At 44.2% G+C, this 14,199-nt stretch overlaps 1 protein-coding gene across 1 annotated transcript; it reads right to left on the minus strand.

Moving 5' to 3' along the window:
- Positions 1–2,872: 2,872 nt before the first annotated feature.
- On the minus strand, positions 2,873–6,153 carry LOC116687993 (trichohyalin). The gene is made up of 2 exons (XM_032513757.1): positions 4,092–6,153; positions 2,873–3,542 (listed from the first exon to the last, which is right to left on the minus strand). The coding sequence occupies exons 1-2, from the start codon at positions 5,560–5,562 to the stop codon at positions 3,304–3,306; spliced, it is 1,710 nt and encodes a 569-aa protein (XP_032369648.1). The 5' UTR covers positions 5,563–6,153; the 3' UTR covers positions 2,873–3,303.
- Between the last annotated feature and the right edge of the window lie 8,046 nt (positions 6,154–14,199).

The raw sequence follows: 14,199 nt of genomic DNA on the forward strand, positions 1-14,199 counted from the left end.
ATCAGACACAATGTCCACAGCTATTCCATGGGGACGGAATACATGTTGGACTGGTCTGTATGTCAAATAAAAAGAAAAAAAAGAAACCTTCAGAAGAACAGGGCCCACCTGGCTTGACGTGTTGAGTCTTTTGGTGGATTGGATGAATGCCAGGTTTTTATGGTCGGTCCAGACCAGTAGTTCACGGTTTCCAACGTTGTAGTTTCTTTCTGCGGGAGACAATTTCGTGGAAAGAAGGCACAAGGGTGAAGCTTCTGGTCTGTGGGGGAGCGTTGGGAAAGGGCGGCTCCCACCCCCCCAGTCAGAAGCCTCCACCTTCACAATAAACTGCAGCGCGACATCATTGAAATTGGAAAAATTTTGAAGTTGGAGAAAGATTCTAAATTCGTTTACTATATGCAGAATATGCGATATTTTTAAAATCGCAAAATAGGGTATTGTGATGATATCGTATCGGGAGGCGTTTTGGTGTTTCCCAACCCTAGCAGTTGGGGGGTTGTGATCCATTACAGTGCAAATTTAGCTGGTCACGTTCCCCCAACAAAGCCCTTTAAAACGTTTTAATGTAATTCTTACTTACAGAGCCCAGGACAAAAAACCCACAAGGTAGGTGACTCCGGCTGGATAGGGGCGAGGGAGGGCAGGCAGTGCGGGATCCAAACTTTCTTTTGGAACCCAAGCGGGAAGGCAGGAAGGTTTGGGCGTGATGAGCCACGGCAACAGGTCTGGGGACAAGGGGAAAACAGGACGTTAACAAAAGCCCAGGAAGGTGATGGTTAATGGGCTAACCTTTTGCTGTTGAATATGAATTGTATGTAACCCTAACCCTACAAAAAAAAGTTAAAAGGGGGGGAACGTGGTTTGGACTGTATTTTCAGGTAGTTAGGCCAAGTTCCCTCACTGGTGGTGCATCGATTCTGGCGCTGGGGGGGGCTTCACCCAGGAACAAATAATGGAACCGGGTCGTAACACCACATCAGACACACAAACACAGTGGGGGGAAAAGGGGAGAGACACACACAGGAAAGAAAAACAGCTGTCCACATAACACCCATAACATAACACTTGGGCTAAAAACATGCCTGGCACAAAAGCCTCAATAAAACCTAATATAATAAAACATTCACCCCCGCTTTTTAGTAGCTTTTGGTACTATTGGAATATAAAATACATTTTTTTGGCTTGCTTTATATCAAAAATAGTGAAAAGGGGTGGGTTCAAAATATTAGCCCCATGTGAATATTTGCTTTCAAAACACCTAATTAACCAATCAGCTTTCAAACAACACCTGTGAAGTCAATTGACTTCTAACAACACCTGAGCATTCAATCAGCGTAAAAGGACCCCCAATGAACAGGGCACTTGAACACATATGAGAGGCTACTACGGGCTAACTATCTCACCATGCCAAAAACAAGGAAATCAGTCTTGAGCTCAGAAAAAAGAGAGGAGGTGATGATAAGGGGAAGGCTATACTGCCATTCCAAACATTGGAAATGGGAGTATAGCCATTCCTGTAAGTTGCAAGTACAAGGAGACAAATTCTGTAAGAAAACAAACTGGGCGTGGTTAAGCACACGCAGAACTCTGGAGAGGAAAATAGCCGAGATGTCCGAAAGAAGCCGCGGAATTCTGCCTGAGGATTGTTTGACCTGCCTCTTCGGGAAATTGATGTTTCAAGGAACACAGACGTGGGGTCTTTGTCGCGGTGGGCTTCAGGGCCATCGTCCCAGAAGAACCCCTTTACTCAAAGAGCGGCACATCACAGCCAGACTGAGGTTTGCCCGGAAAACCATGTGAAAGGTAAGAGAGTTTTGGAAGTCTGCGGTTTGGTCTGTGAGACTAAACTGGAATGGTTGGGCACATGGATGTTGCTTATGTTTGGGGAAGAAAGGGAGGGGCCCTTCAACCCTAAGAACACGGTTCCACAGTTAAACATGGTGGGGGGGAGCACCATGCTGTGGGGCTTTTTTGCACCCAGGGGCACAGGGAGCCTGTTCAAGTGCATGGCATCATGGAAAAGGAAAAGTATGTTGAAATTTTGGGGGATAATATCAGAAATCTGTCGTTATCCTTAGGTTGTAGCTGGGTCTTCCACAAGACAATGACCAGAGCATACATCAAAATAGGTCCAACAGTTCCTGAAGGATACCAAAACCAAAGTCCTGGAGGGGCCCGCACAGAGCCAAAAACCTCAATCCAAATTGAGAATCTGTGGCGGGTGCAAAAAGAAATGTCCATGCTGGGGAAACCCAAACGCAATTCCCAGGTGAGGGTTGGCCTCCCCCAGGGTGCGCTTTGTCACCAAACTGTTTATAATATTTATGGACGGGATTTGAGGCGTAGTCGGGGCGGGGAGGGGTTTTCAGTTCGGTGGGCTCAGGATCTCATCTTGCTCTTTGCAGATGATTGGTCCTGATGGCGTCATCGGTCCGTGACCTTCAGCACTACTGGATCGGTTCGCAGCCAAAATGTGAGGATCAGCACCTTAAATCTGAGGCCATGGTTCTCAGCAGGAAACCGGGTGGAGTGCTTTCTTCAGGTAGGGAGTGAGTCCTTACCCCAAGTGAAAGAGTTTAAATACCTGGGGTCTTGTTCGCGAGTGAGGGGACCATGGGGCGTGAGATAGGGTCGGAGAATCGGAGCAGCCGGTGCGGTATTACATTCCGTTATCGCACCGTTGTGACGAAAAGAGAGCTGAGCCAGAAGGCAAAGCTCTCGATCTACCGGGCAATTTTCGTTCCTACCCTCACCTATGGTCATGAAGGCTGGGTCAGGACCGAAAGAACGAGATCCAGGGTACAAGAGGCCGAAATGGGTTTCCTCAGGAGGAGGGCTGGCGTCTCCCTTAGAGATAGGGTGAGAAGCTCAGTCATCCGAGAGGAGCTGGGAGGAGGCCTCGGGGAAGACCCAGGACAAGGTGGAGAGATTATATCTCCAACCTGGCCTGGGAACGCCTCGGGATCCCCCAGTCGGAGCTGGTTGAGGTGGCTCGGGAAAGGGAAGTTTGGGGTCCCCTACTGGAGCTGCTGCCCCCGCGACCCAATACCGGATAAGCGGTCGAAGATGGATGGATGGATGGATGGTCATTTCAATGGAGAAATCAAGAGATTTGTATAATTTCATAAGGGGGGGCTAATCATTTTGTAATTGAATTAAAGCATCTAGGGTGTTATCAGGTGGTTGGGAGGATATTTGATGGTGGTTGCTAATGTTTTAATAGAATTTTTAACTTTTCTTTACTTCGGTTTTGTCAAATCTCTTTCTATTTGGTGCCATTTTTCTGATTGCTCTCCTTTTCTCTTAAATGCTATATAATTTAAGTCTACGCCTGTCTGACGGCTTTTTTTTCGGGTTGTCGCATAACTTTGAGATATTCTCCATCTTCAAGACCTTTTCTTCCTTCCTCTTTACCTTCATTCTTTGCTTCCTCACTTCCCTCTCCACCTTAAATTCTTGTCTGTGTTTGTACAAAACCAGCTCTGTCCTTCGGTCAAGCAGTCGTTCTTTTTCTGCCATTTTCTTTGAATTACTGAGGTGACCTGTAAACAACAGAATATAAAAAGGTTAAGTGTGGAGTCCAGTTGTACACTCGCACCCCTCCCAACAAAAAATAGTCAAAAGATTTGTTTTGTTGCAAGTTGTTAAAAATGCATGTTGGCCTGGCAACATTAAGTGAGATGAGAGCTATCTTAGCTTAACTGAGTTTTACAATTATAAACTCATTGTTATGACAAGAAGCTGCTAACCTGGCTCTCTCCAAAACACACAGAGCAACACCTCTAATGAACACACTGTACCTTAACATTTCAATGTAATGTAATATCACACAGTAGCCTATATTAGGGCTGCTTCTCCGTCTACATTTGCTTTCCGTTAATTTAGTGAGTAATAAATTCAATTTCAGGACTTTAAATAAAGGACTTTTACTTGTAATGGAGTTTTTTTACATAGTGGAGTTGGAACTTTTACAAGTGAAAAAATTAAATACTTTTTCCACCACTGGTCTACTGTGACTGTTTATCTAAAAGGAGGCTCTACATATACCTGTATGTCATGTTATGTAACAAAATGTAAGTTTGCTTTCTTACCGTGACGCAGGAGGTTCCGCTCATCCACGACGGTTGACTGGATTTCTTGAGCAATGCGGTCCATCTTGCGGTTGAGCCACCAAATGTAAATCCTTGAACGCAGACCTAAGGTTATCCTCTCCTCCTCCTGGTTCTTGTTCTTCATCTCTTCACACTTCTCTCTTTCTCTTTTTACTCTTTCTGTTGCCTCATTTTGTCTTGCATCCCCTAACTTCCCTCTTGCACTCAGATGGATGGATAAAAAGCTATTAGCCGGCTCGTCGTCCTCATAAGATGAAGATGTAGAGGACGGGCCGCCACAACTTTGTCCATCCTGACTCAAGGTGGTAGAAAGGTTGATCTCTATGAAGGAGACAGGACTTTGTTGTTGCTGCCTCAGAGTGGTAGAAGGCTCGTCTTCCTCAGAAGAGGAAGACAAAGGACTCTCAGACCTTTTCTCTTCCTGCCTCCTCGTGGAAGAAGGCTCGTCTTCACTAGGGGAAGACAAAGGGCTCTCAGCCCTTTTTTCTTGCCGCGTGCTCGTGGTGGAAGGCTGGTCGTCTTCTTCAGAGGAAGACGAAGAGCTCTCACCACTTTCCCTGTGCTCCTTCATGGGGGTAGAAGGGTTGGTGCCAACGCAGAACAAAGAGCTCCCATCCTTTTGTTTTAGCTGCCTGGTGGTAGACGCCTCGTCTTCTTCAGAAGAGGAAGAGGGTCTCTCAGCCCTTTCTTCTTGCTGCCGCCGTGCAGTAGAAGGCTCCTCTTCTTCAGAAGAGGAAGAAGGGCTCTCAGCCCTTTCTTCTTGCTGCCTGGTGGTAGAAGGCTGGTCGTCTTTTTTGGAGGAAGACAAAAGGTACTCACCCCTTTGTCTGTGTTCCTTCATGGTGTTAGAAGGTTTGGTGCCAACATAGAACAAGGAGTACACATCCTTTTGTTCTTGTTGCTTGGTTGTAGAAGCGTTGGTGCCAACATAGAACAAGGAGTACACATCCTTTTGTTCTTGTTGCTTGGTGGTAGAAGCGTTGGTGCCAACATAGAACAAGGAGTACACATCCTTTCGTTGTTGCTGCTCGGCGGTACATGGCTGGTCGTCTTTGGAAGATGAAAACAAAGGTCTCACCATTCCATGCTGCTGCTGCTGCCTTGGAGTAGAAGGCTCGTCTTCTTCAGAAGAGGAAGACAAAGAGCTCTCACTCCTCCATGCCTGAAGCCGCATTGGAGCAAAAGGCTCGACTTCATCAGAAGAAGAAGGGCTCTCAGCCCTTTTTTCTGGTTCCCTCCTCGTGGTAGAAGGCTGGTCGTCTTCAGAAGATGAAGACAAAGAGCTCTCACTCCTCCATGCTTGTTTCCGCATTGGAGTAAAAGACTTGACTTCATCAGAAGAAGAAGGGCTCTCAGCCCTTTTTTCTGGCTCCCTCCTCGTGGTAGAAGGCTGGTCGTCTTCAGAAGACAAAGACAAAGAGCTCTCACTCCTCCATGCTTGTTTCCGCATTGGAGTAAAAGACCTGACTTCATCAGAAGAGAAAAATCTCACAGCCCTTAGTGGTTGGTGCCTGGTGGTAAGGCCTTGTTTTCTGCACAAGACAAAGGGCCCTCACCCTTTTGCTTGTGCTCCTTCATGGTGGTAGAAGGGTTTGTGCCAACGAAGAACAAAGAACTCACATCCTTTCGTTCTCGCTGCCTGGTGGTAGAGGGCAGGTTCTCTGAACAAGACAAAGGGCCCTCACCCCAATGCCTGTGCCCCTTCATGGTGCCAGAAGGGTTGGTGCCTCCACTGGACAAGGGGCCCTCACCCCTTTGTCCGTGCTCCCTCAAGATGGTGGGAGGGTTGAGGTCTTCAGGAGACAAAGGTCTCTCACACCTTTGTTTGGACTTCTTCGGAGAAGAGTACATACCTCCTGAAGGCCGAGGTCTTGCAAATGATTTCGGTCCAGAATTGGATCTAAGCATTTTCTTGATGAATCGTTTGTATACTGACGTGTTCAAACTGCAAGTACAAACACACAAACACACACAGCAATTACTTCACTGATAATCACATTATTGTTTCAAGCAGCACACTAAGCGAGTTATTTCACTTAACTAAACCGTCGAACTGAACTCAAATAAACTGAGAAATATGTATCTGGCCACTCATCATCATTGCACTGTGCTTGATAACAAAACTGCAAAAGGTCACTTATAATCATAAGACTACAGTACAATGTACTTTAAAATGAATCAGTCAAGTATTAACGTACAATAGACACATACAGTGGTAGTCGTAAGTTTATGAACCCATGCTAAAGTTGACTAAATAGAGGAATAAAAAAAACATCTTTTGGAAATTGATCTTGATGTCTTAATTAAAAATAAAATGAAAAAGCCAACCTTTAAGGACACCAATTCTCTTTGTGAATGTGTAATGTATAATAAATAAATGTTCCTTAAAATACAGGGGGCATAAGTAAGTAACACACTTGTGTTGATTTCCCGTAGAGGCAGGCAGATATTTTGGACTTTGGAATTAAAATAACCCCACATCATCACATAGCCTCCACCATACGTAGAAAACCTTTATCAGGATGCATAGTATCCTGATCCTGACTTTTGAGACTTTTAAAAAAAGGACTAAAAACATTTCTTTTTAGCAGAACTTATGAGTTTTAACTTTGCACAAAAATGTCGTTGCACTATTTTATAGATATTTTACACTGATGTTTTTATACCTTGCTTTTATGATCTTACTGTAGCACTTGGAGATTTGTTTAAATGTAAAGTGCATAACAAATAAAATGTATTATTATTATTATTATTATTATAAACAACCGGCCATTAAAAATAAAAATGTGCCTGCCTCTATGGGAATATAACATAGGGGTGTGTATACTTATGCCCCCCTCGTTGGTCGGTGATAATTAATAATAATAATAATGGATTCGGCGTTTATAAAAACATCTTGAAACTATCATAGACTTATATTGTACACGGGCACATGGACTGTAAACATTTCCATGGCAACAGCGACTTATTGGACCAATCAAAGACGTCGTTGTGACGCTTAGAGTTGTGGTTAGTGTATATATAGATAATAACTTTTTGAAAAATAACAACACAAAAAATTGTCATTATTTCATTATTAATGTTATATATGTTACTTTCAGAGGGCCAGTCCGACACTGGGCTAATGATAATATTAAACAATATTTATATTAGTAATAAAAAATACTAAAATCACTACAAAAAAAGCGACGTTTTCTACAACTAGCTAGCTCAAATCACCTTCACTGTAACACGAAAAAAAACAGTTTTAAACAATTTTAAAACCCTATTTGTATCATATCCCAATGAGGTCAAAACAAAAAAAAAAGTTGAGTAAACGTTGTTTTAGTCCTGAAAAGGCGATTTCCCCTCTGCAAAAATTTTTGTAGAAGGAAGTCTGTTCCCCCCTTAGAAACCAGGGGTTGTTATGTTTTGGATTTTAAAAAAAACATAATCAGTTACGTTAGTTACGTCCTTTCGTTTGTCGCCTATTCCGCGTTCTGTGGACGTCCTTTTGGGTAGAACCAATCCAAAAAGGGGATTCGCCGACAAAGACAAACCACACGCCGACTTAAAACTAACCTGCCGTGAGGTCGACCGAGGTGTCGGGTGCCCCGGGGCAAACCGTATTTCGGTAATTTGAATTAAATTTTTTTTTAAAATTTTACAAAGCCGAACTAATTAACTATGGGGATGTTTTTACACTCATTTTAAAGTACTGCCAGTTATTTTTTTTGGTTTGGGAAAGTACTGTAATGGTACAGTTCAGCTAGCTATGTAAGCTAACTAGCTAGTAGCAGCAGCTCGTCGACCGTGAAGGTAACGTTCCCAAAACTTTAAAGACCGTGATAAACAATATTGTTAAAAATTGTTTTTGTTGTGTCCCCCAAAACGGAATAGTTATAGCGTCCCGGTTCCCTCGGGCCCCCCTGCAAACGTTAGCTAAAGGGTCGTTTTTTGGCAAATTTCCCCCTGGCCTACTAACGTTATCGGGGGCCCTTAAAAATTTGATTGTTTGTTACTACTAAACACTACGTTAAACAAATTTATCGAAAACTTTAAGTATATTTTATTATATGTGTACATCCCCAACAGCACATGTGAAAGAAAAGAAAGCAAAAACTTATATATTTGGGGTTTTTAAAAAAAATTTTTTAGACAGTTTTTTTGCGTTTTGGAGGAAATTCTTTTTTTTTTACACTGATAGCAAAAATTATATTTGAGAGTTTAAAAAAGTTTTGAGAGAGATTTTTTTTGCTATTGGAATGAAAACTTTTTCTCTCAAACTTTTTTTTTCTCTCAGTCTTTTTCTTCTCGCATGTAATAAAGAAACAATTCTAGCCCCATATCACAACCACTATTCATTTAAATTTGGCTAGGTCCAGGCGTCTTCCCCTTCCTCTCTCTCTCTCTTCTCCAAATACTGTAAATGTTGCCTTCAGATGGCTGTAAAGACAGTGAATAATTATAATAAAGACAGTCCCCAGACTGAAAGAATGCCTCATTATAGTACTGTCATGACTGTCAAAGCTTAGTCAGCCTAGTTGTCGTTAAATTCCATTACTACTGGTTGAAAAATCATGTAGAATAAAGTTATTGTTGCTTTAACAAAGCATTATCTTTTTACACATTACTAACCTAATTCATGTTTCTGTTGGTGCCATAACAGCATGTGCCATCTCATGAATGCATTGAATCAGATAAAAATGGTCAGATGGACAAGTTTTACTGGCAAGTTTTTGGACAAAGGATATTTAACTGATTATGAGATATGGCATACAAACTGCCGGAGGAAAATGGGCTGAAAAGTGGATCAAATGTCAACTTCAGAAGTTTTCCGTCCTCTACCTCAAAGTTATCTTCATCTGAAGAATCGGGGTTAAGCAGTTGTCATCCTGCTCTGATCACTGACCTTTTGGACACTAACACGCATTGTCATATTAGAAACTGAATATATGATCATTTAAAATAATGTTTTAGTGCTAATGTTGTGCTGTTACTGTGTCTAAGTGCATTTCAGTATCTATAAGTGAAGATGGCAGCCCCAGTAGACACTCTCACCTCTCACCACATGCAACAAGGACTGCTCCACCCTCTCCACCCCACACTGGTCCAACAGAGGAGCAGCTCCACCCTCCCACCCCACACTGGTCCACAGAGGAGCAGTCCACCCTCTCCACCCCACACTGGTCAACAGAGGAGCAGCTCCACCCTCTCCACCCACCCTGGTCCAACAGAGGAGCAGCTCCACCCTCTCCACCCCACACTGGTCCAACAGAGGAGCAGCTCCACCCTCTCCACCCCACACTGGTCCAACAGAGGAGCAGCTCCACCCGCTCCACCCCACACTGGTCCAACAGAGGAGCAGCTCCACCCTCTCCACCCCACACTGGTCCAACAGAGGAGCAGCTCCACCCTCTCCACCCACACTGGTCCAACAGAGGAGCAGCTCCACCCTCCACCACACTGGTCCAACAGAGGAGCAGCTCCACCCTCTCCACCACACTGGTCCAACAGAGGAGCAGCTCCACCCTCTCCACCCACACTGGTCCAACAGAGGAGCAGCTCCACCCGCTCCACCCCACACTGGTCCAACAGAGGAGCAGCTCCACCCTCTCCACCCCACACTGGTCCAACAGAGGAGCAGCTCCACCCTCTCCACCCCACTGGTCCAACAGAGGAGCAGCTCCACCCTCTCCACCCCACACTGGTCCAACAGAGGAGCAGCTCCACCCGCTCCACCCCACACTGGTCCAACAGAGGAGCAGCTCCACCCTCTCCCCCCACACTGGTCCAACAGAGGAGCAGCTCCACCCTCTCCACCCCACACTGGTCCAACAGAGGAGCAGCTCCACCCTCTCCACCCACACTGGTCCAACAGAGGAGCAGCTCCACCCGCTCCACCCCACCTGGTCCAACAGAGGAGCAGCTCCACCCTCTCCACCCCACACTGGTCCAACAGAGGAGCAGCTCCACCCTCTCCACCCCACACTGGTCCAACAGAGGAGCAGCTCCACCCTCTCCACCCACCCCCTGGTCCAACAGAGGAGCAGCTCCACCCTCTCCACCCCACCCTGGTCCAACAGAGGAGCAGCTCCACCCTCTCCACCCCACACTGGTCCAACAGAGGAGCAGCTCCACCCCTCCACCCCACATGGTCCAACAGAGGAGCAGCTCCACCCTCCACCCCACACTGGTCCAACAGAGGAGCAGCTCCACCCTCTCCACCCCACACTGGTCCAACAGAGGAGCAGCTCCACCCTCTCCACCCCACACTGGTCCAACAGAGGAGCAGCTCCACCCTCTCCACCCCACACTGGTCCAACAGAGGAGCAGCTCCACCCTCTCCACCCCACACTGGTCCAACAGAGGAGCAGCTCCACCCTCTCCACCCCACACTGGTCCAACAGAGGAGCAGCTCCACCCTCTCCACCCCACACTGGTCCAACAGAGGAGCAGCTCCACCCTCTCCACCCCACACTGGTCCAACAGAGGAGTAGCTCCACCCTCTCCACCCCACACTGGTCCAACAGAGGAGCAGCTCCACCCGCTCCACCCCACACTGGTCCAACAGAGGAGCAGCTCCACCCTCTCCCCCCACACTGGTCCAACAGAGGAGCAGCTCCACCCTCTCCACCCCACACTGGTCCAACAGAGGAGCAGCTCCACCCTCTCCACCCCACACTGGTCCAACAGAGGAGCTCCTCCTCTAAGAGGCTCCGACAGCTTCGATGCCGCACGGACCGCTACAGGAAATCATTCCTACCACAGGCAATAAAACTCTTTAACATGTCGTCACTGGGTGCTAGATGAGACTTCTGGACACCACACTACTGCTCTAATGCAACCTGCACAGTTGGTTTATTTACAACTAGCATACATTTTAACATTTTAGCATATTATTTAAGCAGTTGCAAATTTTTGTTTCCCCATCCTGTACATATTTAAATATTTGTTCTTTTTACTTTATTCATATTATTATTTCATGTATATTGTATGTATGTATATTGTATCCTAGTATTTTTTATGTATATTTATATTCTGTGCTTTGTGACTGATTTTGCTGCTGTAACACCGAAATTTCCCATTTTTCTGAGGATTAATAAACATCTATCTAACTATCTATCTGTCTATCTAATCCGCATCGTCAACCCAGAGGCCCCTGCCCACCGTCAACAGGCCGTACTGTTGGCGACTAAAGAGGCCCGTTGCTATCGTGAGAAAAAGAGGGTCTTCCCTCAACCTCCACAGGAGCTGCTCTTCCAGGACCAAGAGTATATGGCTGCAGCCTGGAGCGTCCCATGTCATGCGGCCATACCCGTCTCTCCAGGACAGCGGCCTGACACATGCAGAGAAGCTCCTCCCAGTAGAGGGCATCCCTGCCCCCCTTCCACTGGCTTGTTGCAAATGATGCGGGATACATGAATTGGTAAGCTCGTTATATTTTATACCATTGTTGGCTGTGCTTTTTTTTTTTCTTCATTGCATGTTTCAAATAAATATCGGTTTACACTTTATTCAGTGTTTATTATTTATTTGTGCAAATGTTATATTTCATCGTTTTAATTGCAGTTTGGCTCATGATGGTATTAAGTTATAGGTATGGTAAAAGCACCATATTAACCCACAAAACACTATTGATTCTACTTTTCAACTACCATTTTAAGTACTTGTCACATAAATCGCACTTTTTAATGTAAGCCAATTAGATTTGTCAATATTAATAAGTTATTGTATGACATGTGCCTGCTGAGAACTTAAGATATGTCTAAAAATATTACTTAAGAACTACTTTTTCTTTTGAAATCAAACTGAGTTCCAGCACGCGAGCAAACAGGCCACATCACCACTCTATCATTACAGCAGCTGCACAGTGTGGTTCACACGTGTTTACAGGGAGGGAAGCATGGGAAATCTCTCATTTCTGCAATGTTCACACACTACAAACAACATCAATGAGCACAACATCAATTAATTACACACGTATGTGTGTGGCGTGATTTGAAATTGTATTGTCTGTTATCTATCCATATAGATAGATAGATAGGATCCTAGGTCGTACAGGGGCAAATGGCTGTCAAAGCATTTGAATTACTACCTGATGGACCCTTCTGCTACACCTTCAACCTACTTTTGAAAACATTTAAAGACCAGCTCCACTAGACCAGGATCAGTGTGCAGCAACAAGTTCCAAGTCCCAGGAGCAGCATACATAGAAGCCTTTCTTTTGCATTTCAAGATGGACGTCGAGGACATAGAGAAATGCGCACATGTCCAAGAGTGGAGCAACAGGAGCTTCCAGCCTTTTTCAGTTGGATAAATGTACATAGATATGAAGGAAATATGAATTACAGGGGCTTGAATAAGTTTACACACCCCAGGCTAAAGTTGATTAAAAAGAGGAATAAAAAACATCTTTTGGAAATTGATCTTAATGCTTTAATTAAAAAAACGTAGGAAAATCAAACCTTTTAAGGACGCCAATAAAGTTTCATTGGCCTTTAGAGTTAAAATCCCCCCCCCCCACATCATCACATACCCTTCACCATACCTAGAGATTGGCATGGTTTTATGTCAGTTAGCTTAATAGCTGGTCTGATTTGCATTGAGAGATGATCTAATGAAAAGTTCCCTATGCCTATGTAGGTATGGTGAAGAATATGTGATGATGAGGAGGGGGGGGGGCTATTTTAATTCCAAAGATCAAGAGAACTTTATTAGGCTGCCTGTATGGGAATTTAACATAGGGGGGTGTATACTTATGCTCCCTGTATTTTAAGGAAGAACATTTATTTATTTACAATACATCATTCATTCACAAAGAAATCTGGTGGCCTTAAAAGGTCGGATTTTCCGAGGCATTAAGATCAATTTTTTTTATTCCTCTTTTTAATCAACTTTAACATGGGGTGTGTAAACTTATTCTAGCCACTGTAAATGAGACAAGGCCTGTGATTAAGTTTCCTGATTGACAAAGCCGGCCAACCAGCACACGGGTAGCCATGGTAACTTAGAGCCTGATATTTGAAATAAACTTTAGTGCTCCATGGTAACTAAGGAGTGAAGCCATTAATAAGATGCATACACACTGTATGTTAAAACATATACTTAGACATATACTACTGCCATACGGATCAAAGTACGGAGTGTGCATCGGTAGCTGGAGAGATACCACTTCTCCTCCTGGGCACTGCCAGGTGCCTTTGAGCATGACATCGTACACCCCCCCCCCCCCCCCCAGCCGCTCAGGGTGCTGGTCCAGCTGGCAGCCCACTCACTCTGACATCTCTCCATTTGTGCATGAATAGGTCCTGAGCGTGTGTGTGTGTGTGTGTGTGTATTTCAGGCCTGTGTGTAGCGATTACTAACAGAGTGTAAATTGTAATTTCCCTACTGGGGATTATTAAACAATATAAATTATAAAACTAGAAAATTCCGCAGAAATTTTAACAGTGTGCCTACTACTTGGTGCACATACTAATAGCAATACAACTTAATAAAAAGTAATAAAAGTGTTAACCCTTCAGAGATAGAACTTTTTAAAACCTATTTAAGACCTTTCTGTTTGCCAGAAACAGCTATGAAGTAGCTAGCGCTAATCCAACCAGACTCCATTTAAAAAATAGTACTTTTAGCGTGTATAGAGCCAACATATTTTCACATGTAAATCGGCAAAGTACGTGTTTATTTCAACCAACACGAGAGTTGTCATGGTTGGAAAAGTGTACAGAAAACCAAAAACGTCTTTTCGTAGTTTTATTTGGTGTCAGTTGAGTCTGAATGAAGTGTACTTTTTGATGCTAAAATGACTATTTAGTTACATGGATTCTTGTTGGTTTAGCGATGCGAGTCTTAGCAAAATATACTCTAAATACAATACCACAGTTTTGCTAACATTTTAAATACATACAGTATTGTTTTGATGGTGAAGTGTTAAGTTACTTAACCTTTCGGAGATAGACTATTTTATAACATATTTAAGACCTTTCTGTTTCCCAAGAACAGCTACGACGTAGCTAGCGCTAAACCAACCAGAGTCCATTTACAAAACAGTACTTTTAGCGTGTATACACCATATATATATTCAACATATTTGATCTAGTATATG

Source organism: Etheostoma spectabile, chromosome 4, assembly GCF_008692095.1.
Source record: "Etheostoma spectabile isolate EspeVRDwgs_2016 chromosome 4, UIUC_Espe_1.0, whole genome shotgun sequence".
Classification (NCBI taxonomy): Eukaryota; Metazoa; Chordata; class Actinopteri; order Perciformes; family Percidae; genus Etheostoma; species Etheostoma spectabile.